The 21,715-nt window shown below is 35.6% G+C and overlaps 8 protein-coding genes across 8 annotated transcripts; 5 read left to right on the top strand and 3 right to left on the bottom strand.

Annotated features, from left to right (window-relative positions):
• Positions 1-4: 4 nt before the first annotated feature.
• Positions 5-1,690, top strand: LCB1 (serine C-palmitoyltransferase LCB1; the record flags this gene model as incomplete). Its single annotated transcript, XM_041552055.1, has 1 exon — positions 5-1,690. One exon carries the CDS (start codon positions 5-7, stop codon positions 1,688-1,690), a length of 1,686 nt encoding a protein of 561 aa, XP_041407989.1.
• Positions 1,691-2,106: 416 nt separating this feature from the next.
• Positions 2,107-2,718, top strand: KABA2_08S04290 (uncharacterized protein; the record flags this gene model as incomplete). Its single annotated transcript, XM_041552054.1, has 1 exon — positions 2,107-2,718. One exon carries the CDS (start codon positions 2,107-2,109, stop codon positions 2,716-2,718), a length of 612 nt encoding a protein of 203 aa, XP_041407988.1.
• Positions 2,719-3,239: 521 nt separating this feature from the next.
• On the top strand, positions 3,240-3,953 carry EFG1 (Efg1p; the record flags this gene model as incomplete). Its single annotated transcript, XM_041552053.1, has 1 exon — positions 3,240-3,953. The coding sequence occupies one exon, from the start codon at positions 3,240-3,242 to the stop codon at positions 3,951-3,953; it is 714 nt and encodes a 237-aa protein (XP_041407987.1).
• A 101-nt stretch (positions 3,954-4,054) lies between these two features.
• On the bottom strand, positions 4,055-9,934 carry SLH1 (putative RNA helicase; the record flags this gene model as incomplete). Its single annotated transcript, XM_041552052.1, has 1 exon — positions 4,055-9,934. One exon carries the CDS (start codon positions 9,932-9,934, stop codon positions 4,055-4,057), a length of 5,880 nt encoding a protein of 1,959 aa, XP_041407986.1.
• A 292-nt stretch (positions 9,935-10,226) lies between these two features.
• Positions 10,227-14,357, bottom strand: YTA7 (Yta7p; the record flags this gene model as incomplete). The annotated part of the gene is made up of 1 exon (XM_041552051.1): positions 10,227-14,357. One exon carries the CDS (start codon positions 14,355-14,357, stop codon positions 10,227-10,229), a length of 4,131 nt encoding a protein of 1,376 aa, XP_041407985.1.
• Positions 14,358-17,200: 2,843 nt separating this feature from the next.
• On the top strand, positions 17,201-17,794 carry HUA1 (Hua1p; the record flags this gene model as incomplete). The annotated part of the gene is made up of 1 exon (XM_041552050.1): positions 17,201-17,794. The coding sequence occupies one exon, from the start codon at positions 17,201-17,203 to the stop codon at positions 17,792-17,794; it is 594 nt and encodes a 197-aa protein (XP_041407984.1).
• Positions 17,795-18,405: 611 nt separating this feature from the next.
• Positions 18,406-19,305, top strand: FOL2 (GTP cyclohydrolase I; the record flags this gene model as incomplete). Its single annotated transcript, XM_041552049.1, has 1 exon — positions 18,406-19,305. One exon carries the CDS (start codon positions 18,406-18,408, stop codon positions 19,303-19,305), a length of 900 nt encoding a protein of 299 aa, XP_041407983.1.
• A 194-nt stretch (positions 19,306-19,499) lies between these two features.
• Positions 19,500-21,617, bottom strand: KABA2_08S04136 (uncharacterized protein; the record flags this gene model as incomplete). Its single annotated transcript, XM_041552048.1, has 1 exon — positions 19,500-21,617. One exon carries the CDS (start codon positions 21,615-21,617, stop codon positions 19,500-19,502), a length of 2,118 nt encoding a protein of 705 aa, XP_041407982.1.
• Between the last annotated feature and the right edge of the window lie 98 nt (positions 21,618-21,715).

The following is a 21,715-nucleotide window of genomic DNA, read 5'->3' as shown; positions in this document are numbered from 1 at the left end:
TAATATGTCTGGTCCTTCTGAGCACATGGCTACCGCCTCAGCAATTCCTATTCCAAGCGCGATGATTTCTACGTCGTCAGCTGCTTGGTTCTATTTACAACAAGGTTTAGTCAGATTACCTGGTGGCCATCATGTGATCAGTTACATCGAGAAAGCTACTCAGGACGATCCATACAGAACTGCGGTTGAGGCAAGTTTGATTCTATATGGGATCTACTACTATCTGTCAAAACCTCAACAGAAGAAAGGTCTACAATCAAATAGACCTAACTTGACTAAACATGAAATCGATGCCTTAATTGATGAGTGGGAACCCGAACCAATAGTTGTACCTCCTGTAAATGACAAGGAGACCGCTGAGAGATACTGGCGTCTAGCTAAGATTCCAATTGTGGAGAATCATGGTATGACTAAATATATTGATTTTACTAGAGACGACAAGAAAGAATCCTTTGAAAATGTATTAAACTTAGCCTCTAACAATTTCCTGGCCCTGAGTGAAACCCCTGAAGTGCTGGAAGTCGCTAGACAAACAATTAGAGACTATGGTGTTGGTGCATGTGGTCCTGCTGGGTTTTATGGTAATCAAGATGTTCATTATAATTTAGAATATACTCTGGCTGAATTCTTTGGTACCGAAGCATGTTGTCTTTATGGTCAAGATTTTGCTGTATCTTCTTCTGTGATTCCTGCGTTCACTAAGCGTGGTGATGTCATTGTTGCTGATGATCAAGTCTCCCTGGCTGTTCAAAACGCTTTACAATTAAGTAGATCCACAGTTTATTATTTCCAACACAATAATATGGAATCCCTAGAAGAATTATTGGAACAATTGAATGAATCAGAAAAGAAGGAAAAGTTACCTGCCATTCCAAGAAAATTCATTGTCACAGAGGGGATATTTCATAATTCAGGTGATATTGCACCTTTACCAGAATTAGTCGAATTGAAACGTAAATATAAATATAGATTGTTTGTTGATGAAACAATGTCCCTAGGTGTTCTAGGTGCCACTGGTCGTGGTTTACCAGAACATTACAACATGGACCGTTCTACTTCCATTGATATCACCGTTGGTTCCATGGCTACTGCCTTTGGCTCTTCTGGTGGGTTTGTTCTTGGTGATACATTCATGTCCGAATATCAACATATCGGTTCTAATGCTTATTGTTTCAGTGCTTCTTTACCTGCTTATGCCACAACTGTAGTTGACAAGACTTTACAAATCATGGATAACAATAATTCTACAGTACAAACCTTACAAAAATTATCTCGTACAATGTTTTATTTTTTCAATTCAAGAGTTCAATTGAATGAATTCTTCACTTTGACATCATCTGAATTTTCTCCAGTGGTGCATTTGGAATTGAAGGAATCCATTAGAAACTCTAAATTCCATTACTCTAGGGATTCTTTATTTACTGAACTTCTCAGCTTACAAAAACGTAAGATTTCCGATGTCTTCATCGAACCTTTCGAAAAAGAAGAAATGTTCCTACAAGATATTGTGGATGCTATCCTAGTGAACCATAACATTCTGATTTCAAGACATACTATTGTCTTAAAACAAGAAACGTTACCAATTGTGCCAAGTCTCAGAATCTCGTGCACCGCAGCAATGACTGAGGAAGAATTGTTGAACGCTTGCGAAAACATCGTCACCACCATCGTCGGACTCTGCACACAGTAAGCAAACCAACTCTGCCCTTTCCTACTTGTGTCTCGTCACAATAACTGTCATATATATCAAATCTTATATACAATAAACATCATTTCATAGATCTCATTAAAGACTTTCCCGGAGCTTTCGCCTGCTGCAGTCGTTCGGCGTGATGGGAAAGTAGCAACCCGTTGAAACACGGACACTCAGCCACAGATATGCAAAAGGCAGTCAATAGGATGAGTAAAAATAAATTCCCAAAAGGGCTAAGGAGGTCGTGATGCTTTTTGGTGTGGGGGCTGAGGACAAGAGTCCCAATCTTTTGGACTAACTCTCGAGAAACTATATAAAGACACATTCGTATTTCATTTGATTATCATGGTTACAGTAGAATTCAACGAACCATAAAGCTTAAATTTTTAATACCAACTATATATATATATATAATGGTACATTTTAGAAGAAAATCGAACCATAGTGGTTCTATGGACTCACCGGACCAAGACAAAGGACATAGACCTCAAAAGTCAGTAGGAAGTGGTGACATGAAATTATCGAAGGAAGAGGCGGCCAGGTTTAAAGTTAGAACTGCGTCAGTAAATGACCCCATTTTAGAGGCAGTCCAAGAGGCTCAACCTTTCGAGCAAGCTGCTGATACGTTTAAAACTAACATGAATAGAAGATCCTACTTTGATGCAGAGGATGGTTCTAAAGTTCAAGCTACTGACGTTTTCGGTAATGTTATCGAGGTGCCAGATATCTCTAATCCAACTAGATCAAGAGATGAGAGACCCCTTGACACAATCCGTGGGTTTGAATATGCTATAACAGGGGACCCCCAGTTGGCTCAACAGATAGAAACACCTTATCTGGGGTTTAATGTAAGGCAGGATTTTCCACTGGGCAATCCTTACGATAATTACCTAGAAGCTAATGGTGGGGTCGGACCTAGTCAAGGAACTCAATCCCAAGGTGTTTATCAGACTCCACTATCTACTGATGGCGACGAAAAGAAAAAGAAAAAGAGAAACTGGTTTGGCAGAAAGAAGAAGAGTTAGTGAGGTGAAACTATAGTATAATGTTCCTCGCATCCCCCGCTCCAGTTCGTATCCATAGACGTCGCTCTCCTCTTTGGATTATTATGACAAAAACAATATTCAAATTTGCATATATAAATTACGTATTCTCTTAATTTTCTTTCGAAAAAAAAAATACAAATGAACAAATAATAAAATAATAAAACAGTAAGTTAACTTCATTGCAAGATTTAATCGTGCAAGTAATAACAGTTATATCACTTGCATTTACTGACATCCACGTCAGCACTTCTCTTTTCGTCTATTATGCAAATACTCTGTGTCTGTCTACGTACATCTTTTACTTTGGCCGAGCTACTCCTCCTGCTCCCAACGCTAAGAAAATAAAAAACAAAAAATTTTTCAGCTCATCGAATAATTTTGTTCAGGTTTGGTATAATAAAGACTGGTGATTACATATAAATAGTACGCCTGATTTAAATATTTGAAGAATACATCGAATCTGTTAAATTGGAAATCGCTCAGACATCAAACATTTTGCAATGGCAAACCCTAAACAACAAAGAAAACAAAGAGCTTTGGGTTCATCTTTAGAGATGGCCCAATACCTAGGCGCAGGTACAAACAAGATTAAGAAGAGAATCAGAGATATCGAAAGACTCCTTGTGAAAAAGAAGGACACCTTACCTGATACTGTCATACTTGAAAAGGAAAGAACTCTAGAGGCTTTGAAACTGGAATTGAATAGTGCCGAATTAAACCAAAAGGCTAAGAAATTCTCTACGAAATACCATATGGTTAGATTTTTTGAGAGAAAAAAGGCCCTTAAGAAATACAATCAATGCTTAAGAAAGATTGAATTGATCCAGGATGATGAAAGAGAGGCTTACAATAAAAGATTACTAGGTAGAAAAATCGATGTCTGCTATGTAGTTAACTTCCCAAAGACGCAGAAATATATATCGTTATACCCTTCGATGGATACACCAGAATCTGAGGATTCTAAATCTTACAAAAAAAGAAAAGAAATCCGTGATCTTATTAGTAAACAACTGGAAGAAGGTAAGTTACCAGTCTCTTTTGAAGACATATTAAAGGGTAAGACCCTTGATAAGAATACTCATGGTGTTGATGTGGGTGGTAATGACGGTCAACAAACCACAGATAATAATGAAAAGAACAGCAAATCAAGAAAGGAAGCAAAAGCACAAGAAAAAGAGGAAGAAGAAGAGGAAGAAGACGATTTCTTCGAATAATGCTCTCTTCACAAAAAAAAAATTCTACATTATATTCATACAGTATATACATATATTTCTATATATATCTAACATTGCATATTTTAATATTTTCATATAAATTATATAAGTTGATGACTTAATTGATATTTTAAATCCATTGCGTCATTGATCAACATAAAGTCCATTTTTTCACCTTGGATTTCTTCTGGGATAATTAAGTCACATCCGACTACAACAGTTTTACCGACTTGCCTTGGTTGACATCTTTTAACCATTAATAATTCCTCGCCTTGATAGGCTATACAGAACCATACTTCCTTTTGAGTTTTTGGGAATTTATCACAGTATATTTCAAAATTCTTATTGCTTTTAGCGTATACATGTTTACTGTAAAGAGTCAACCGATCAGCACCCTTTTGTTCCTCAAAATGAATCTCATCTAATACTGGAATCCTTTGACAAATGTGAATGAACTTACCTCTATCTTCAGCAGGGATACTGAAACGGTCCATAATAGGTTGCAATTTCTTGACACCATAATGACCTAGTTTCTCGAGGGTGATCAATTTATCATTTCCCTTAGTACTTTCGGTTGGGTGTCCGCCTTCACCAAAGATTATATCCGTTCTACGTTTGATATCAATACCAGGAAGTAGACCAATTGGATCATCTTCATACCAATAACCTTGTTTAATACATTGCATGACTTTAATCATAGTTAGGACAGTTTGGTAATAACCCAGTTCACTAGCAACGTCAATAAAAGCCTGCAAAATACGTAAAGATTGGTCTAAGACAGAAACTGTATCCTGAATATAATCAGCAATAGGCAAATCAACACGGCTCATATGTGCTTGTAACAGTAGGAACGCTTTCACATGAGGATCCCACATAGGTAATTCATATTCACCATTAAATGTACTCTCTACAGAGTATCTTAGTCTTGCAGACATTTCGACATTCATAATAATTTCACCTCCTCTAACAGGAAGTTCATTATATTCAAAAGACAGTGATAACCATTTCAAAACTTCATTAAATGTAGCATTATTATGTATCTGCTTCAATAATTGACGGACGGTTAAATGAGAAAGATAGTAGTAAGAGGATATGCCTAAGAATGGTGTTGCTTGGATATCTGTACCATGTAAGGCAACACATTTAGATTCTGCTAAGTTATTCATCGTGGAATCAACCAATTCACTCAAGTGTTTTGTAACACCAGCCTCACTAGTATCATCTTCAATACCATAATAAGTTGGGTTATGATGCACTCTACGGAAAAGGAAAGTCCAATTTAAGAATTCCAATGCATCCTGTTTATTTTTGATTGTACCAGAACTAATTTCAGCACCCAAATGATCATCTAATACTTTGTGTAGAGAAGATTCAACAGGAAAACCAACATTTAAGAAATGCTTATAAAACATTTTCTTAGAATCCTTAGTATACACAATAGCAGTACCAGATGTATCATAGGCTGGTCTACCAGCTCTACCCATCATTTGTAAAATATCAGTAAGGTCCATATCACGATAACCTTCAATTTTAGCATCAAAGAATTGGGTACCCTTAATAATGACTAAATGTGCTGGTAAATTAACACCCCATGCCAAAGTAGAAGTAGCAATTAAAATTTGAATTTTATTCATTTGAAATAGCTTGTGAGATATGGAACGATCTTTTTCAACCAAACCAGCATGATGTAAACCGATACCAAATTGTAGCGCAAGCTTTAATGTATCGTCTGTTACCTGGGATATATAATATTGCAACTCGTCTTCATCATCTATTTTTAAGAATCTTCTTGGGTTATCTTCCATACCACATAAATGAATTAGATCTAAAGCGGTCAATCTCGTTTGTCTACGTGACGCAACAAAAATCAGTGCAGGCTTATTAGGAGAATGTTGCTTGATTGCCATAAAGGCAGGCTTATTCATGGTCTTCATCAATGGACAGAAAGCTAGGTTGTCAGGGAAACCATCAATGTACATTTTTAATGGGACAGGACGAACACTTGAAGGGAAATTAAATAAACCATTATTCTTGACTCCTAACCAACTAGCCATATCATATGCATTCGAAACAGCTGTGGACATACCCAATAAACGAACAGGAGACTTAGTTTGGGAGGAAATATAATTCATACGACTTACAATCATTTCTAAAATTGGACCACGGTCACTGGCCAACAGATGGATTTCATCCATGATAACTAAAGAAACATCTTGTACAAACTTACGTGTTTGCCAATTACGAGAAATACCATCAAACTTTTCAGGGGTCGTAATTACAATAGTAGCATCACGAACATCACGAGGGTCTGGAAGGGAATCACCTGTCAATTCGACCACTTTATCACCAGTTATTGGAGTAACACGTTTCCTCCAATCATCAACCCTCTCACGGACCAGTGCCTTCATTGGTGCAATATATACAATCTTTGAACCGGGGAAGTCTCTAAATGCGTGCCACATTGCCAATTCTGCAACAACGGTTTTACCTGAACCGGTCGGTGAACCAACAAAGACATTCTCGTTCGTATTATATAGAGTATGAAATGTCATAGTTTGCATTGGGTTAAAATATTTGAATGGGTAGATCGACTCGACAAGAGAGTTTTGGAGCGCCTTAGTAGGTAGTGGTCTTAATCTTTCTAGTCTTGTTTGCAGTGTTTCATTGAAAGGTCTTATCAAATGTTGGAATGTAATAGCATTGACAGATTCACATCCAATCCACGTGTCTGATACAACTTTAACAACTACTTGTGGTGGTAAAGGATCCGATAATGGAATCATAAAATCCATCTCATGTGGATTATCTAATTGTCTCTTGTTTAGAATATACTTCTCGAAATGCAATATTTGCGATTTATCAGATTCTTCAACAATAACCCAGAAAAACTGGGCATTACCATGAATGTATGTATCCCATTTGAAAACTGGTGTTAGAGTAATATGAATCCTCATAACGCTGGAGGTGATTGGGAATATATCTGATTCAATATTAATTTTAGGGAAACGGCTTAGTATGCTATAGAGTCTCCCACCCATTTTGGAATTATGTACCAATTCTCCTAATTCCTGAGGTTCTAAATCTAGAAGGTATTCAATTGATGGATTCTTTTCTCTAATTTGGCGCATAATATTATCTGGTAAGTCAAATTGGCAAAGCGGATTATCAAATGCCCAGACTCGCTTATCAATCGATTTACAGATATCAAGCATTACTTTAGCAAAATTACCCCATCTTCTGTTAATACCAATCAGGAATAATGCTCTACAGATTCTTACAGAATTTTGAGCCACATAATTGGAATCCGATGACAGTGCGGAATCGTTAATCCGACTCTGTGAAATATATGCTTGCAATAAAACGTTTGTTTTACCCTGGGAGGTATCTAATGGGCTTCCTATTTGACATTCCACAGAACTTTCAGATAGCCTCTTTAATTCGGAAGATTCTTCTTCTCTAAATTTAATACCATCAAACTCGCTACTCATACTAATCATAGATAAGACGTCAGCTTCTGTTGCACGAGGATCGCACATTTGGTTGAAAATTTCTACAGAATCATTCAGTAAATAGAAGTCCGAAGACACTCTACCCAAGTCTTTAGGAATAAAATGTGCCGATATCTCATCGAAAACGATCATCTGAAGAGCATGTAGTCTTCTAGCTGCTGTAATAATCATATTCTTTCTTCTATCGTATAATTGTGGATCAGAAGCTATTTCATCCCAATCAATACCGTATGTGAATGGATTTTTCTTCATCCTGACATAAATGTAGGTATAGCCCAACCATTCAATGGCTTCTTCCACATTCGTAACTGTACCAAGCGATATTTCTGCGTTCAAGTTGTCAACTAGTTTTGCCCCAAACCTAGATTCAATAGGATGTTGTTGGGTGATTAATGAAACATAATGATCTAATTTGTCATTCGAGGTACAGAGAATACCAGTACCATTGGCTGAACCAAACCCTGGTCTACCAGCACGACCGAAGATTTGGATGACATCGGAAATACCGAGGTCAATAAAACCACCCTTTTTAGAATCATAAACCTGAGTTCCCTTAATAATAACACAATCTGCAGGTAAATTAACACCCCAAGCCAACGTAGCTGTACAACATAGTACCTTTGTAGCACCTTCCTTGAATAGTTTTTCGGTAAGATTTCTGTCGGAACGGGACATACCGGCATGATGCACACCAAAACCAAATTGGAATATTTCCTTTAAATCACGATCTCTGTTTTTGGCGACTTGTCTGGAATACATATCTTTCACAGCTAGATCTGGCTCAAAATATTCAATTTCGTGATTTTCTTGGGCCATTTTTATAAATGTCCTTGAACTTTTAACTGTGTCTTTTCTTGAATGCACAAATACCATCACCTGGTAACCCATCTTAACCATTTCCAAAAGCTTTTCATATGAAACTTCGTCAATGTTCTTCTTACTTTGCATAGTACCTGCTTTACCTCTGCAACCAAGTAACTGTTGCTCCAAAGGTTTTGGACGGAAACATTGGTCGAAATAGAACATACCAATTTGTCTGTTGACCCCTAAGAAATCGGCAACATCCATAAAATTAGGTAGAGTTGCAGATAAACCTAAAATACGAATCATAGACTGTGAACTTTCAACTTGTCTTAATGTACGTGCCACCAGTGTTTCAATGACAGAACCTCTATCCTCATGCAGTAAATGGACTTCATCAATAATGAGAAGTTTGACCTTAGAGACCAAATCATTATCACCGTTAGTTTTACGCGTAACTACATCCCACTTTTCCGGGGTAGTAACAATGACTTGAGTTTCAAGAACCTCCGCCTTCGTCATCTGCATATCACCAGTTAATTCTCGAACTTTAATATCAAATATAGATAATTTCTGGCTAAATTTAGACACAATTTCGGCAGCTAAAGCCTTTAATGGAGCGACATAAATAACTTTAAAATCGTCATATTGAATATCAAGTTCTCCCTCTCCTGTGGTAGTCGAATATTGTTTAATAGCATTCAGGATTGTCAAAAGGGCGATATCTGTCTTACCAGCACCAGTTGGAGCACATATTAACATGTTTTCATTAGTGGAATATGCCACAGGATATACAAGGGTTTGAATTTGATTTAATGTCTCATATTTAAAAACAGAACGACATAAAAAATCCAAATCTTTTATTTTCAAAAGTTTTGTGTACAAGAAACTCTTATTCTTCTCTGGATTTGGTGCAGGTATAATAATTTCCTCATGAGTTTGGTATGTCATCCTTGTAGTACCAACAGGTAATGCAAATTTTTGGCCACCAATTGAGAGTGCAGAAGAAGTATTAGATTCGTACTTTCTGTAGACGTGTGCATATTTTATTATCTTCTGAGCGGCATCTAACTTGGGATTCTTAGCTCTTGCTGCATTTTCAAGAACTTGGTTCCTAATCCCTTCTTGAGTAAGTCTCTTATTTGGATTTGCAACATCTTGAATCATGAACATTGTCTCTTCAAGGGGAATTGACTTAATGGTGGATTGATTCTGGATTAGAAAAGAAATCAGTTCGATATTCGATGCGCCAAGGAAATCCATTAATTCCTTTTCTAATGCATTGGAATCGTTGTTGTACACAATTTGTAATAGAGATTCAGTAAAAACGTCTCTTGGTAGTAAACTATGAGCAAGATCAACCAGTTTCCCAAATTCCTTATAAAGGTTATTATTACTATTACTTGATTTATAACTCTTTATTACTTTTTGAAGATTCTCGAAGGAAACATCGTTGAATTGGTCATATATATCATCCCATTTATTACGATCTTGTGCTAATACAGCTAATTTTGTCCCTTCATTTTTCTCTCTACCAGTCTTTTTGACCTCATTGTCAATATCAGGTGTATATGTTCCTGGTTTTATATTTAATTTATCCACTGTATCAATCATCGATTGCATAGCAATCATGAACGATTTCGAAGAATCTATCGAATAAGACGTCGACATTAATGTACAGGTTATGCTTAATGGATATCTGAACTCTAAGTTGTGCTAAGAATCTATATCTACCAATTTAACTACTTCTTTTTAATGTGTTCCTCACTTTTATTACAATTGTTTTTATATTCGCTTTAGTTATTATTTTTCACTGCCCGTACTTTGAAAGGACCACCCAAAAATGAATAGAATGGGATGAAGTTGAGATCCCTTCTTGAATTATGAAAAGTATTGTTTAAATAAAATTATTAATATATATTTAAGTATATATGACGATATGTAAATCTAATTTTTTGGACATTTACTGTCCTCTTTTATCGAGCTTGCTGATGTAAGACTCTAGATGCGAAAGCGTTTCCGACTTATCCCAAGATTGCCTGTCCTCCCAGATGATTCTAATTACCTTGGAATAAATATTTTCAAGAGCTGTCACCGAAAAATCGTCAGTTTCTTTGATTAAACTTGATACCACGTCGTCTAGACGAGTTTTACTTAGTGTCACAACTCTGGTATCTTCTATTTTTGAAGGGGTATCATCGCCAATCTTCTCATTCAATTCTTCGCTAGCGATTACACTATTATTTTCTTGTTCCTTGGCTGCTGAATTTTCAGCTGTAGCTCCTGATTTTATTTCAATATTAGCTTCATCACCGTTGGAAATAGGTATCTGAGTAGCGACTGAAGTTTGCTCTTGATCATTTGGCTTCACAGATAATTCTTCTCCCCCTGAGGCTCTATCGATAACGATTTCGTTGGAGGTCACCGTAGGTTGAATTTCAGGCTTTTCAATAACAACTGGTTTTGTCACATCAACCTCATTGCTATTATCAATCAATGAACTTCCAGGTATGTCTGACTTCTCATCTAATTGAAGTTGCACTTGAACTTGATTGCCAGAACCTGTGCCAACTTCAATTGTACCAATGGTACCAACATTATCCGTTGTAACAAAATTTGCTGTGGGAGCAACTTCAGAATTTATATCGTGGCCAACTTCTTTAGTGTTTCTTTCAACATTGTTAGTTAACTTCTCCTGTTCTAATTGTTTTATATATAGTTGCTCCCTTTCGCGATCTCTCTTTCTTGTTATCTTACATTCCTTAATGAGTTCAGGTGTTGAAATATCTTCGATACCCATTTGGGCATTGGCAAACATTTCTGATGCCTTTATCACACGTTCTCTATCACCAACAGTCATTGCATCTAGATAGATAAGCTCTACATCCTCCAGGAATTGTTTTGGTTCGGAATAGTAACCGTTCCATAACCTTTCTTCGATAATATCTAGATCCATGTTGAAAAATTTCTTACCGGTAGTAATTTCTAAAATCATATCGCCTTCTTTAATATAAGCTGGCTGATAGTTTGGATCTGCCAAAGGTTCAAATAAGTGGACAAGGAATGAGTCATCAACGGTTGGCTTTCTAAATCTCTTATATCTGTTTTTAAATAAATCCATTAAACCAGATAATTTGATCTTTAGCACATTTTTGAGTTTCATATCTTGGTACTGGAATTTCTTTAATTTCCTTCTGAGGATTTCATCTTCTGGTAATGGACTACCATTTTCGTCCAAATTTTCAGGTAATAAATTAGGAGAAACTACTGGAAGTTTTTCCAATGGTTTTGTTCTTTTCCTCTCAGTAACAAACTCGGTAGGTCTCATCTGAAGGATGCCCGAAATTGCTTTGAAATATTCTGATCTCTCTACTGTTTGAGGTTTCTCAATATTAAAAATGTTATCCTGGAAGTATAGTTGTGTTATAGCTTCGTCATAACTTAACTCTTCTGCAGGGCTATCTGCTATACCCAATAATAAAATCCTCTCTTTACTCTTCAATGATCTGACTAAACTAGATAAAGTAGACAATGCACTTGCAGGGATAGATCTTGCCCAAATATCAATGTTCGGGATGAAGATTATGGAAGGTTGTCTTTTACGTGCCTCTATAAAACCTTGGACAATAGCGGCATCTATGGACCTATTACTTTCCGATGCTAAACTTCCTAAATCTAATTTCTGTACATTATAATGTTCCAGATGATTCAGGATTGCAGCACCTATATACTGTTGCCCATTCCCCTGAGACCCAGTAATTAACATTCGAGGATTACATATCTGAGACTCTCTAATTTGGTCAAGTATTTCATACTTATCAAGGCCACCTACAGTGAAACCCTCCATTTCGGAATCGGAGTCCTCATAATCAATATAGTGCTGTATCGTCGTATCTTTGCCAGACTTGTTTGATTTCTCATCAGAAAGAATACCATTCAAAACTGTTTTAATACTACTAAATTGTCTTTCTAATAGAGGCTTGACAGATTTTGGTAAAGGTTCTGCTATACTTCCAGTCTGTCTAGCAGATGATGGAATAATCTTTTTCAAAGCCAGCATGAAGTCTTTGTGATTTACATGAATTTTCTTTGGATCGACCGAAAGCTTATCATTGCTTCTATAAATTTGTGGGTATTTTCTTTGAATACTCGACAGAGCTGCTTCTGTACAAAGAGCCCTTAAATCAGCACCACCATAACCTTTAGTCAATTTAGCCAATCCATCTACTAACTTTTCTGGCAATTGTGGATTCCATTTTTTTGTTTGAATTTTTAAAATTGTGGCTCTAGCCTTTTCATCAGGTAGAGGGAAATAGAATTCCCTATCGAATCTCCCTGGTCTTCTAAGAGCAGGATCTACTGCATCTGGCCTGTTTGTAGCACCGATAACAATAACTTGTCCTCTATTGTCCATACCATCCATCAAAGCTAACATAGTAGAAACAATACTAGCGTGAATTTGTTCTTGTTTAGAAGACCTTACTGGTGCCAAACCATCGATTTCATCAAAAAATATAATGGATGGTTGTTGTTTTTTAGCTTCTTCAAATAATAACCTTAATTGCCTTTCAGCTTCACCAACCCATTTTGATAGAATATCGGCACCTTTTCTCATAAAGAAAGTAATCTTTCTTGACTCTGATGAACAACTTGCAGCCAGGGCTCTAGCCATCAGTGTCTTACCTGTACCTGGAGGACCGTGGAAAAGAACACCTCTTGGAGGCATAATATTGAAATTTTGATATAATTCAGGATATAATAATGGTAAAGTAACCATTTCCTTCAGTTGGTCAATATAATTATCTAACCCACCAACTTCATCAAATGTTATATTCATATCTACACCTAGCGGATCTAAATCTGCTATTTCCGGTTTCTTTTTCGTTTTCTTTGAAGGATTATCCTTCTTTTGTTTTGGAGTTGCACCTAATGGTAATATTTCATCATCAGATGAGTCTGAATCCAGAATCAATTTGTTATTTTGATCATTTTTATTAAGGGCAGACGTACCATTTGTATTTCCGTAAAAGTTTGTATTTTGTCCGAAGATTGTGGTGACATCGTTACCACCAAATGGACCACCTGTTGGAAACAATCTTCTCACTGGACCACCTAGATTCCAAGCTCTTCCACCACGACGTGCTGGGGATGGGTTTACAAATGATCCTGATTTTTGTCTTGTTAGATATTGTTCTGCTGTAGCTGCAGATAATGGAGGAGGGATTGTGTAATCTACAGGTTTTGTTCTTTCACGTAACGATCTTTTCTCATTAATTGGACTATCTTCCTGTAATTCCCTAATTTCATCTGCCAAAGTAACATGCTTACCATTATAACCATCATCATCAGTTTGAGCCTCAGGGGTATGAGCTTTCATTGAGGTGCTTCTAAGGTTTCTTCTAGGCGGAGTCTCTATTTGTTGAGTATGTCTCTTTTTAATTTTTCTCCCTGATCGTCTTCTATTGGAATAATATAGGGCCCCATCATCTTCGTCTTCATCTTCATCGTCACCCACCAATAAACCTGCTTCATCGTCAGGATCAGGCACCACAAAATTTCTGTCCTTTCTCTGTTGTTCTGCAACATGTCTTCTCTTTGAATCCTTGGCATGATATCCTTCACTATACTCATCATCCAAATCGTTATCGTCATCTTCGTCTTCTAATGGGTCATCTAATTCATCTTCATGGAAACTTTCATCGTCATCATCATAATGTGCTTGCTTTCTTTTCCTTAAATTTCTTTTCCCATTAGTAGCAAGATCATCCTCATCCTCATCCTCATCCTCATCCTCATCATCATTGTTATCATAGTTCGCGTTGTTAATTGTAGTATTTGATGACTCTTGATTATTATTATCCGTATTAAAGGGCAATGTAAAATCTGGTTGTTCTACGATCTTTACAGTTGTATCATGATCTGCATCAGGCGTAGGGTCGACAGGTTCCTCATCGTCATCATCAAACATATTATCCATCTCTGAATAATTGATTCTTCTTAAGGATCTTGTGGTGGTGTGAGTAACACCATTATCATCTGTGATTTCATTAGGATTTGAATCATCAGGATCGCGATTCCTTAGACTTCTTGGCATATCTTATTATTATTTTCTTTTTTTAATGTTACAAACTCAATTGCAATTATCTTTCTATTTAGGAAAAGAGGCCTTTTTTAAAATTTCTAATGCAGCCTAACTAACTAGTTACAAGCTTCAAACTTTTTGAAACGAAACAAAACAGGACAAACTAAAAATAGGACCGAATTGTGGTTATTATTAATTTCGAAACTAATGAAATATGGTAACTTGTATAAAAGTAACCTGAATTATTACAGGTTACCTTGCCAGTCCAAAACTGAAATGAAAATAGAAATGGTACCCGTTCTACTATTATTATTATTCTTATTTTTCGTGTTTCTCCTCTAGTAAATATGAAAGACGAAATATTCCAAGTTTACCGAAGAAAAACCAAAACCGAAATCATTGTGTACGAGTGTGTCATGTGTCTGTCACTACTTTTGAGGTTAATAAAGAACGTTGCCGGTAGCAGACAATATCTTATCGAGCTGGAATGTCTGACTGTCACTTTCAAAAGGATAGAAGGGTATCTTGTGTTGGACAACTCTTATTATTGCTATCTATGAGCCCAAGTTAACCTGTTCTTTCCAATGCTTTGTTCTGTTTAGTTAAAATCTATGACCTGTAAAATGTGTTATTTGTGAGTTTCCCGGTCTAACTTCATTTTTCACAAGAATTCAGATATGTAGACGTCGATTGAGATATATAGAGGTAGTTATTGATAATGAAATATAGGTAGTTTATCTCAGAAATGCTTGACGTATATGTATTTTCAGAGGTTATGCCATGTTCATTGAGAGAAACTATCTGACCGAGTATATGAACTTTCTAAATTAACATCTAGAAATGAGTCCTAATGATGAATGGGCTAGGATGTATTACATATAATATATAACAAGACCATAACACACCCTCTACTTCGTATAATTTACAAATCGACACCTTATGTAGCCCTTCTCTAATTTTATTTACTACCAATTACTAGTATATGTGTCTGTTACTAATATCTACGTTACTTAATCATATATCATAGATGTGAAATGATATAGTTCAGTCAACATCTCATCTCGATCATTCATCAGATTCTCGCAGCAGAAGGAAAGAGATTTTTTGGTTATAAAGAAAAATATGAACTGCTTATACGCGAATCCTTTACTTAGCGAGAACAATCAGAGAGAAAAGTTGTTGAACGTAAACATAGATGACATTTCATTAGCTAATATAGATATAACTTATAGTGCCAATTAAATGACACAATTAGATAACGTTCAAATAAAATAACTAGAACTTTCAACCAGGAAATTATGTATGAATGAGTATATTTGAACCCATTGTTGGAACAAGTTTTGGTATCATTTGGAATAGTGTAATCAATCAGATATAATAATGTCAAATAATAATGAAATATATCAAACCCAGCACCCCTTAAAACATAAAATCAACAACAACCTCTACTAAATTTGCCTAATTTGAACAGACAATCTCCAAGCCTGAAAAAGGTAGATACTGGCTATATATATATGCAGGTTGTCCATTTGTTCAACGTACTTGGGTCATCAGAGCTGTTAAAAACTTAACCGGTGCAATTGGTATCAATGCCATCCATTGGAAACCGGTCCCTGGGGAAGCTTCTCAACTTGATGATGCGCTATACAACGTTGGTGGTGATAAATTAAGTGATGATAACAAGGTACCTTTTATCGATGGTACAGTTGATCCATCGATACGGTATTACTAATATCCAAGAATTATATGATATAATCACTGATGTTGAACACACATGTACACATGAATTCACAATTTTATAGGATTTGAAGTAGCATAGACCTGGCTCCAGCCTCAATTGCGAAAGAGATCAATGAATTTAATGAATGACTATCTCCTCATATTAATTTTTTAGCTTACGACATCGGTTTAGTCACTGAAAAAAATATCTATGAGAAGGATCTAGCTCAATTCTATAAGGATCTAGATACTGCTGAAGATAAGTTAAAGATTATGTTTAACTTCCTGAAAAAAAAAAGCACGGATCTAACAATCAAAAAGAAATTTTGAAAAAAAATTCTTTTTATTCAATGGACAATTGACTGAATGTGATGTTAAATTATATTCTGCCATTATTAGATTTATTCCTGTGAATGGAGTTAATTTCAAGTCAAACTGGAGAACTATCAGAGGTGATTGTAAGTGCTTACATTTATGTTTAAGAAAATTGTATTGGAATCATAAAGAATTCAGTGCTACAACGCATTTCAATCACATGAACTTATTGTAATTCCGTTCTCAAATGGAAATTAATACAAATGGTTTAGTACCATATGGTCCAGAAACGAATATTCCGAAGTTATAGAGATATGTAAATTAATTTTATATAAACCGCAATGAAATAAGAAATCTTTCATCAAAATTATATATATCAAGATTATCGCAATGTGATCAACAACTCCATACTTGTAATATCATTTGAACATTACACGATCACATTGGATATACACAGTCTAATATGATAACTATCCAACCATCGATGTTAAAAGGACATTGGTAGTGATGAAATTACTTTGCTACTCACAACAGAATATGAAAATTGCTGAGCGCCTTCGGCAAAACAAACAAACGAACAGATATAGTTCATTTAGGGCTTCCCGTACAAAAGAACCGTGAGGTGGACAAAAACAGGCGCAAGGACTCACGAAGGAACAATACGATGAAGATAAAAAGACTAACATAAACAAGAAAAAGTTTATTTAAAGAAGGTTGAAATAGAGGAAATTCAATTAATATAGTTGAATCTTCTAATAATATAACAATAAATTTCATTTTGTAATCTGGTAATATTTATTTGAAAAGAGTACAATCAAAAAATGTCAAAGCAAAAGAACAACGATTCAGAGAGTATGCCTCCAGATGATGAATTACCAAGTTATGAAGATGTCATCAAATCCGAGACACAGCAACAACAGCAACAACAACATAATCATTCTACGCCACAACTGAACAATAATTATAGACCACCACCTCCACCAAGACCACCTCTTTCCACAACCGGTAGTAATAACAACGGTAGTAGTAGCTCACAGCATCACCACTCAAATGCACCACATATTCCATGGGTATACCCATCTGGATTCTATTGTCCCAAATGTAATAATACAGGTTACAAGACCAAGAACCGGAAATCATGTAAATCATGCTGGAGAAGGTTTGCACGTCAAAACAATGTCAACATGGCACCTTCAGGGTATGGTAGTTATTATCAGTCCTCGCCAATATATCAGCAACCAACATTCCAGCAACCCATGTTCCAGCAGCCTCAGAGACCTATGTACGTGAGACCTGGTGATCCTAGAATCGGTGGTGTAATCTGCGGTAATTGTAGGGGCTCTGGGAGAATACGGTTCCTATTAGATGAAGATATATGCGGTTTATGCAATGGACTAGGGAGAATCATTAGTTAAAATGTTCCAAATAATAGCCATGACGACATTACGTTAAACAATATCAATAAGAACACATTCATTTTACCTTTGAGTATGTGCCAGATTATTATGATACAGGTCACCCATTTCACGTGACCATCAGCCTTTTCTGACACAATATCCCGTATATGTGGGATATCATGAATGAACAAACTAGGTGCAGTACTCTTTTCGTGTTGAATACCTAATTAATTACAGCAATTAATATGAATAATTATTCAACGAGAGACTGTGACTCTTCCCTTGCTGTTCAGGATGGCTGCAGCAGCACTGAGAAACAAAATTTTTCACTTTTCTGCGATTCTTCGCTTAGAGAGACAGAGCAAATACACCGAAATTTGCTTTTACGGCACAGAGAAACTTCACAGGCAGGGAGATAGTTCACATGTTGAAGTGTGTGTTACTGCGTGAAATTGTGATGGCAGTCTAATACCAAGTTATACAGACAACATAGGGATATGGAACGCATCTGCTAAATCTATCTTTCTTTTGCGTCCCACTTGTAAAACTGTGTAGACTTCATGGTATATGGGATGCTTTAGACACTTTCCCTCTTATATCTATCTATCTACCTCTATATATATATATATATGGGATGCCTGAAACTAGAAAAGGTCTATATATGTTCGTATACACTTCTATGTATCTGTTATAAGTCAAAGAACAAACAACAAACAAACAAACAAAGTAGACCTACAATTATAACGACAAAGAATACAATGCCAGAAGATCATCATCACCATGAACATGTCAATTCTGCCAATTCACATAGCGAACTAGCTAAATCTGTAGTAAGGAGCTCTACTCCATTGAACCAGAGGCCAGTTTCCCCGTATACTTTAAATCCAATTGTGGAAGAAGACGGTTTCTCATGGCCAAGTTTTGGTACTAGAAAGAGAGCTGAAGAGACACCAGAAGATCATCAGAAACGTATTGATCGTATCTCAGGAGCAGTGAAGACAATTCTAGAAGAAATTGGAGAGGACGTGGAGAGAGAAGGTCTATTGGATACACCACAACGCTATGCTAAAGCAATGTTATACTTCACTACAGGTTATCAAACAAATATTATGGATGACGTAATTAAGAATGCCGTCTTTGAAGAAGATCACAACGAAATGGTTATTGTGCGTGATATTGAAATATATTCTTTATGTGAACATCATTTGGTACCCTTCTTTGGTAAAGTTCATATTGGTTACATTCCAAATAAGAAAGTTATTGGTCTTAGTAAATTAGCTCGTTTAGCAGAAATGTATGCAAGAAGATTACAAGTTCAAGAACGTTTGTCAAAACAGATTGCCATGGCTTTACAAGATATCCTAAAACCTATGGGTGTCGCTGTAGTAATAGAAGCTACTCACATGTGTATGGTGTCGAGAGGTATTCAAAAGACTGGATCCTCCACTATAACGTCTTCTATGTTGGGTTGTTTCAGAGCTCACAAAACAAGAGAAGAATTCTTGACTTTATTGAATAGAGGTCGCTAATTATAATAAGAGTATGTAATGAAACAAATAGATTCGTATATATGCATATTTATTACTACTGGTATATTTAGGCGGCGGAAGGTAAAGAAAAATCAATAAATTAAGAATGATTAAAATATTTATTATGTTATTAATATATATATATATATATATATTAAATATATGCTACTACTATTATTATTATATTGTCCCCTTCAGAGGAGTAAATGTTTAATACCACGATGGGTGAGGTTTTGTTCTGTCTTTTGTAATTCTGGGATTGGAATGGCATACCAAGCAGTCTCGGAATTAATGTTAGTTGTGTCCTTTTCAATATGAATAGAAGCAATAACACCCCTCTTAGTGACTGGATATTTTTGTCTTTTCTTATTCATATCATCGCTATTTGATTTTAATTGAGATATAATATTTGGAGTAACCTTATCATTTATATTAAGGTTAAGTGTACTTTTTAAATAACAGTTTTCCATCACATTTTGAACGGGAATGATATCTGACCAATTTCTCTTATTCATAAATGAATCGATATGTCTTCTTGTTTCACCATCTACATCATATTCAAATACTGGAATAGTATCCTCATGAGTTTCAAAGTCAAATGTATGCAACTTTGCTCTAGATTGAAGTAATTTAGCCATTCCATCTGGTGGTGGTGCATTTACGACAGCGCTGGAGATTATATTCAGCATAAGTCTAACGTCTTCCTCAGGTTTAGTTAAAATATCTTTATTGGTTTCGTCCTTTGAACTAGTTACATGATGAAGATGCAATTTACTTCTAAATCTACCAACCGATGCCAAATGAACATCACCAGATAAAATTGTAATTCTAATACCGTATTTAGCACCAAAATCTTGTAATTTTGTAATTAGATAATTACGTTCTTTTTTATGATGTCCCGCACACCAGTGATCATTCAAGTCATCTAATAACTCCACATCACCATTAAATTCATTTACTAAGCCTCTTGCAATAATACCCTTTTTTGACAGATATTTCAATGGTACCAATAATCTAGATGAAAATAACCATTCTAACCAAACTAATCTTGGATATGCTATTGGAACCCCTAACATTACTAAAAGATGGTCCAATTTACCTCTTTCAACTTCTTTTTTCAAATTATTAAATATTTTATCATACGTTTCAGAAGACACAATTTCTTTTAATTTACGTTCAGTTCTACAATCTATTCCCAATAATGCCATTGATGGTCCCAGTCTTGTCATTACAGAATGGGATTTCTCACCAATATATGGACCTAATGCATTCCCTAATATCCAATGACTAGATTTTGTGTATGCTTCCTTATCGACTGTATGATCGTTGGAAACGTGATGTTGAAATAACATATAGTATTTGTAAGCTGCTTTACCAATCGAACTAAAAACGTCTGTTTTCATAAAAGTGCTACTATACGATCCAAAACCATCAATAATATCATGATCATCCCAGATATTTATCGATGGAATAGTAGCCATGGCTAAAGGGAAACAACGTTGTGTAGTCTTAGAATCATCTGTACTACCCCGCCAATAACCAAATCCATACCATTCTAAGTATTCTTTCAAATAGAAGTTTTCCATTTCTTTTCTAAATTCAGGTGTTACTTTCGTAGCATATTTTGTTATAGGCTGTTTTGTCTCTAACCAATCCTTAACTCTTGAACAATATATTTTAATAGAATCACTATATATTTGATCACCACCTCCCAGCATTACATTATAATGAATGTTTGAGTGTTTCTTTAAGATATCAAACCATAATGAACCATTAAAGTTTTTAGTATCCACTGATAATGAGAATCCGTTACAAGAATATGCAACGGTATTAAAATTCCTTGATCTTGAAGGTATGAAAAATCTATAATTTGATTTAAATTTACCATCTAAAGAATATTTCACCATTTGTTCTTGATCCATTAAAGGAATCTTAATTGAATATCTATAAAATTTGAAACTTCCATCATCTAACTGATCAGTATGAAATAATTGTGATTGAAATTCAGCAATATCCGATAAATCCAAGTAATTTTCATCATTCAAATGAGTAACATTTGCAGGACCACAGATATATTCAATCACAGGGGGGTTATTTTCTGCATAATTGTCTGGAGAAGTCTTCATGATAACCAGAATTGAACCATTATATATACTATTCTCATAATCGACATTGATTAGACGTAGTACAGGACCACATACTATACCACTTTCAGGAATGGGAGAGCCATCAATACAAGTATTACAACCTTTCACTTCATCATTATACAGCGTCTCAACGTTCCAATCGTCAAACCACTCCTCTATATTCATATTTTCGTTGTGAGTCTAAAGTTATACTGTAACTAGTTTAGTCAGCTCTTTTCAACTTGACTTTGTCTTTTATAAAAGACTGTTTCTGATCTCTTGGA

This window comes from Maudiozyma barnettii, assembly GCF_903064755.1.
Source record: "Maudiozyma barnettii strain CLIB 1767 genome assembly, contig: KABA2_08, whole genome shotgun sequence".
In the NCBI taxonomy this organism is placed as follows: domain Eukaryota; kingdom Fungi; phylum Ascomycota; class Saccharomycetes; order Saccharomycetales; family Saccharomycetaceae; genus Maudiozyma; species Maudiozyma barnettii.
The sequence above is the reverse complement of the archived record's forward strand: the minus strand, read 5'-3'. Positions and strand labels throughout refer to the sequence as shown.